Below are 6,474 nucleotides of genomic sequence, written 5' to 3' on the forward strand. Positions count from 1 at the left end.
AATACTCATCCATAACCCATTTTCAATGCCCTGACTGAGGGAAGGAGGCTCTCACCCACGATTTGATGGTACATGGCCCCGTCCATCATCCCTTTGATGCAGTGAAGTTGTTCTGTCCCATTAGCAGAAAAACACCTCCAAAGCATGTTTCCACTTCCATGTTTGATGGTGGGGATGGTGTTCTTGGGGTCATAGGCAGTATTTCTCCTCCTAAAATAGTGAGTTGATGCCAAAGAGCTAGATTTTGGTTTCACCTAACCACAACACTTTCTCCCAGTTCTCCTCTGAATCATTCAGATGTTCATTGGCAAACTTCAAACAGACCTGTACGTGTGCTTTCTTGAGCAGGGGGACCTTGCGGGTGCTGCAGGAATTCAGTCCTTCATGGCATAGTGTGTTACCAACTGTTTTCTTGGTGACTATGGTCGCCTGGAGATCACTGACAAGATCCTCCCCTGTAGTTCTGGGCTGATTCCTCACCGTTCTTATGATCATTGAAACTCTACGAGGTGAGATCTTGCATGGAGCCCCAGACTGAGGGAGATTGACAGTTATTTTGTGTTTCTTCCATTTGCTAATAATCGCACCAACTGTTGTCACCTTTTCACCAAGCTACTTGCCAATAGTCTTGTAGCCCATTCCAGCCTTGTGTAGCTCTACAATCTTGTCCCTGGCATCCATGGACAGTTCTTTGGTCTTGGCCATGGTGGAGAGTTTGGAATCTGATTGATTGATTGCTTCTGTGGACAGGTGTCTTTTATACAGGTAACAAGCTGAGATTAGGAGCACTCCCTTTAAGAGAGTGCTCCTAATCTCAGCTCGTTACCTGTATAAAAGACACCTGGGAGCCAGAAATCTTGCTGATTGATAGGGGATCAAATACTTATTTCACTCATTAAAATGGGAATCAATTGATAAATTTTTTGAAATGTGTTTTTCTGCATTTTTGTTGTTGTTATTCTGTCTCTCACTGTTAAAATAAACCTACCATTGAAATTATAGACTGATCATTTCTTTGTCAGTGGGCAAATGTACAAAATCAGCAGGGGATCAAATACTCTTTTCCCTCACTGTATATACTTTGTTTCCAAAATGCAACAACCCTGGGTGTTTCTATACTACCTGATGCGAGATATTTTACAAGGAAAAATTTTAAGGAATTTTTTTTTTAATTCCAAGGAATACTGCAATCCAAGAATCTGCAACAAAAGTTCCTTGGCAGGGTCACTATTTCCATGAAAATACCTAGCGGGGAATTCTATACTAGCAAGTGTATCAAATATCCTGGCCCATATTTGAAAACTATTTTCTCTACAATGTGAAAAACAGGTATTTCCTGTATTAATGGAATATCCACAGGGGTGGAGTATATGCATTGCACTAAAATCTGAATTTGCTGAAAGGTAACCAGACATGTACATCTACAGTTGATCAGGTGTTAAGAGCTACCGCAGTAACTACCATTTCGTTACAGCAATCTCCTGAATTTCAATTCTGAAAAACTCCCAAGCTAATGACAATATTATCTTTTGCTCTATTAATTAGTGAACAGGAAAAAAAAGTCTCTTGCGTACTTGTGCTGATTGGGGAATATAAAAGCATTCTTTCAAGGAAGAGGTGCTTATTATCAAGTTGAACAATTTAAATTCTCAACATCCTTTTTTTAAATACAAGAAAATCATGTATTTCCACAGATGAAAAACCATTGGGTGTCCAATGGTGACTTTTGTATACTTTAGAAGAGACCATATTTTTCCTGATCCCAATCCGATTTAGTCTCAACCAATTTATCTTCTTATTTTACGATTCTTACTTGTATCAATTAGTGTGATATAGGTATCATTTCATGTTAATTTGTGTATTTATGATAGCTATTTTTATGCTGCCTACTCACTGGTCTCTAAGGTATTACAAGCGCCACTCTATTTTCTCTAAACTGCATTCAAATGTGGCATTATGAAAGGATCCATTTTTACAAAACAGATGACTTTTTTTTTCTTATAAAGAGATATTTTGTGAATCAGTGGATATCAAGGAATCATAGATGACTGTCCTATGGTGCAAAATTCATGCTTTTTTTTAAAAAAAAGGAAGAAAAATTGAGGACAAAATTTAAAGAACTTTTAAGCACAAACACAAGACCACCTTCATCAAAATTATATAAAGCTATTACAGTATAAGAGCTTCTTTTTTTTTAAAAAAAGAATTTTTATTCCCACTGTGCATCTGAAGCAAAATAATCACTGAATCATGAAAAACAGGGATAATGGGAGCAAGATGAAACACTTGCTACTATATATTATGAGTCTTTCAAGTGAAACACTTGCAACTATTTATTTATTTCAAACCGCTTATAAGGAATGTGACCCAGGGCAGTGTGCAACACAAATAAACATTAAGAACACATGCCAAACTTCATTAAAATAGTACTCAGTACTTAAAATTGGAAACAAAGCACGATAATTAAAAAAGTCACAAGAGGCCTCTCCCCGACTTCTGACTCAACCCAAATGCCTAGAGAAAAAACCAGATTTTAAACTATTTTTTCAAAAGCAAAAAGCATTGGGGCTGATTTTATATCAGGCAAGAGATCAATTTAGAGAACAGTGTGTTTTGTTAAGGTTACCCACAGTAATGTATATGATTCTGACTCATTAAATTGGCAATGTTTTTAAATTTCATTCTTGTGTAATACAAAATCAAATGTAGCTACAGAATACGTGTGTTTGTGTGTGTGATTATGTGCATCTGCCTGTCTGTCTATGTCTGCATACAGAAACTGGAAAAGCTTCCAGACTAATTGGTTACGTTGAAAGTGGTATGTGATGTATACTGAATTCTTTACTTCAATATGTATTGGCATGGAGCTATCATGCATCGTATGAAGATGTCTTCTACTAAGTCAGCAGTATGCAGGTAGTTCTCGATTTACAACAGTTTATTTAGTAACCCTTTGAAGTTACAACAGCACTGAAAAAAGTGACTTACGTCAGTTTTCCACACTTACAACTGTTGCAGCATCCCTCGGGTCACATGATCAAAATTCAGACACCTGGCAACTGTCATGTATTTATGTCAGTTGCAGTTTCCCCGGGGGTCATGTGATCACCTTTTGTGAACTTCTGACAAGCAAAGTCAATGGGGAAACCAGGTTCACTTAACAGCCGTTGGATTAACTTAACACCTGCAGTGATTCAACCAATACCTGTTGCAAGAAAGGTCACAAAATGGGGCAAAACTCATTTAACAAACAAATGTCTCCCTTAGCAACATAAATGTTGGGCTCAGTTGCAGTCATAAATTGAGGATCAGCTGTAATCAGGTTCCATACCATTTCTGTAGATAATCCAGGGCTTCCAAGCGAGCACCAATTTCAAATGTGATCCCGGGACGATGTGGAGGCTTTCTGCTCATCTTGATAATCTCCAATTTATCCTTCTTGTTTGCTACGCAAAGAAAGAGAAAACATTCCTGGAATTAAAGAAAACTTCCAAATGTGTTCACGCACACACTAAATACACAAAGTCAATAAACTGCGTTTTCATGGCATGTTAACATAAAACCAAAATGTGTATTATGATGCAACATGGTGGGCCTAGTCCTCAAAATATGTAAAGATGTACAGTGGCTCAACTATTATTGCTTTTTAACTTTATGATTGTTCATGTACAACCACAGTGCCATATTCATGTGTTTGTCTGTTGATTAAAGAAAACAACATTAGCCTAGATATTGGAACAAGGAGGACAGCCTATTTCTGGAAAGTCTTATGAATTCAAACAGGATTTATCCCAGGTTAACACATACAGTCCAGAGAAATCTCAGATTGCGGCCAATCTAAAAATTAGGTTATTGATTTGTTTCTCTGATTTTCATCGATGGAATAATTCAATTATGAATTTCCAAACAAATCCTCAGCATATAGGTCACTACACCTACATCGAATATACATTTCTTATCGAGCAGATAGTGAAATTGAAGCACATATCATGTTGCTATAATTTAACAGAGCATCAACATACTCCAGAAGTACTAATTACTACTAAAGAGATTTCCCTGTGGATGGACTACAGGTTGTCCTCGACTTACAACAGTTCATTTAGTGATCGTTTGATGTTACAACAGCACTGAAAAAAGGGAGTCGTGACCCTTTTTAACACTTACAACCATCGCAACTTCCCCATGGTCACATGATCACAATGCAGATGCTTGGCAGCCGACTCATATTTATGACGGTTGCTGTGTCCTGAGGTCATGTGATCACCTTTTGTGAACCTGTGAAAAGCAAAGCCAATGGGGAAGCCAGATTCAGTTAACAATTGTGCCCCTAACATAACAACTGCATTGATTCACCTAACAACTATGGCGAGAAAAGTTGTAAAATGAGGCAAAATTCACTTAGCAACTGCCTCGCTTAGCAGCAGAAATTTGGGGCTCAATTGTGGTCATAAGTCGAGGACCACCTGTGCACTAGTCTACTCCATACTGTTTAAAATCTCAACATAATGAGAGGGGGCTAAGCAAGGGGAAACTCACTTATCTGACAAGATTTTAGGAAGCCGTGTTTGAACTTGCAAGTCACTTCTATACGAAGGACTGCCTGTAGGTAGTCCTCAACGTACGACCACAGTGGAGCCCAACATTTATATCGCTAAGCGAGAAATTTGTTACGTGAGTTTTGCCCCATTTTGCAACTTTCCTCACCACATTTGTTAAGCGAATCACCGCAGTTCTTAAATCAGTAGTACGGTTGTTTAGTGAATCTGGCTTCCCCACGGACTTTTGTTTGTCAGAAGGTCGCAAAAGGGGATCACCTGAACCCCGGGACACTGCAACCGTCATAAATACGAGTCAGTTGTCAAGCACCCGAATGTAAATCTCACGTCTGTGGAGAGGCTGCAATGCTCGTAAGTGTGAAAAATGGTCAAAAGTCCATTTTTTTTTCAATGCCATTGTAACTTCGGTCACTAAACGAATGGTTGTAACTCGAGGACCACCTGTATAGATGCGAAGGATGGTGGCCATTTCTTTCAGGGATATTTTTTTTCCTCCTATTTTGCTTCACCTCTAGGTTTTAGAACAAAAACTCTCAAATCCACACATTTAAACCCTCCAATCTAAGGGAGGCCGATATCCCCAAACCATCCAACGAAGAGTTGGATTTGGGGGGGAGGGGGGGAATACAAGGAGCCACCCAGGCAGCTTTCTCGGCAGTGGGGACGCCTTTCTAATTCCCTGGCCAAGCTATCCACCGGGGATCTCTTCGTGGTCTCCCATCCCAAGCCCCACCCTAATACGGAGCTTGTCCCCTTCAGGCGTTGACGGCCCTTTAGACAACCCCTCCCCCGGGCAAAGCCACCCCAGGTCTCGAGATCCCTCCCCCCTCCTGACCCCCTGAAGAAATCACTCCAATTCGNGCATGCCCGGTTTTATGATCTTGTCGCCATGGCTACTAAGTGACTCACTGCATTTGTTAAGAGAATCATATGGTTGTTAAGAGAATCCAGCTTTACCGTTGATGTTGGTTGTTGGAAGGCAGCTGGGAAGGTTGCAAATGGCAATTATATGACCCTGGGATGCTGCCACCCTTAGAAACACACACATGCAACTTGCCAACCGCTCAAATTTGATGACCGCAGGAATAATGCAATTGTGTACATGCAAGAACAAGTTGTAATCCATTTTTTTTCACAGCCGTTGTAACTTCAAATGGTTTCTCAGTGAACTCTAAGTCGAGGACTACCTGTATTATGTGTATGCATATTCATTATATATAATTCATACCCTTTATCGATTTGTAACTTTTCCATCAGACTTTGTTCAAACCACTTTGTAAAGTATCAAAAATCTGTAAGCAGTTAAAAATATATGTAATTTAAATAAACAACTAACTGGAAGAGAAAATAAAGCACAAAAGATGTGGTCTCTCACACACACATCCAAATCCAACCAGAAAATACAAATCTGGGAAATGCATCAGTATGTAAGGCAGGATATTAGTTGTTGCTTCGTATTAAGACTCTCCCGCTTGTAGCAGTTTCTTCCATCAACTGAGAAGATACGGATTGCCAATTTTCCTTGAAGCCACATAGACACAGAAATAGCCCAGATATTTCTTATTCTAAACACCTCTAGTATTCACTGTTTTCAAAACTGAGCAGGTTTTAATCAGTTCCTTGGCTAATAACCTGGGTATTAGCCAAAGGTAAAAATACTCAATCTCTAAATCTTATTGTCACAACACCTAACATGAAGTATTATCATGAATCCTCTGTGGAAGTCACTGCTAAGAACGCAAGGGGGAAAAGTTGTGATTTTTGTGCTAGGAGTGCATGTGCATGCATGCACAGGGAGGGAGGGAGGGAGGGAGGGAGGGAGGGAGGGAGAGAGAGAGAGAGAGAGAGAGAGAGAGAGAGAGAGAGAGAGAGAGAGAGAGAGAGAGAGAGAGAGAGAGAGAGAGAGAGAGAGAGAGAG

General features: G+C 39.7%; 1 protein-coding gene across 4 annotated transcripts in view; it reads right to left on the reverse strand.

The window, feature by feature from the left end:
- PHF20L1 (PHD finger protein 20 like 1) overlaps positions 1-3,430 on the reverse strand; it is a 37,842-nt gene extending 34,412 nt beyond the window's left edge. For all 4 annotated transcript variants that reach the window (XM_015828147.1, XM_015828146.1, XM_015828149.1 and 1 more), the window contains exon 1: positions 3,332-3,430. In XM_015828147.1, coding sequence (XP_015683633.1) covers positions 3,332-3,414 — 83 coding nt within the window. In that variant the 5' untranslated portion in view covers positions 3,415-3,430. The remainder of the gene's footprint in view (positions 1-3,331) is intronic.
- Positions 3,431-6,474: the final 3,044 nt, after the last annotated feature.

Source organism: Protobothrops mucrosquamatus, unplaced genomic scaffold, assembly GCF_001527695.2.
Source record: "Protobothrops mucrosquamatus isolate PMUCROS unplaced genomic scaffold, P.Mucros_1.0 scaffold4275, whole genome shotgun sequence".
Classification (NCBI taxonomy): domain Eukaryota; kingdom Metazoa; phylum Chordata; class Lepidosauria; order Squamata; family Viperidae; genus Protobothrops; species Protobothrops mucrosquamatus.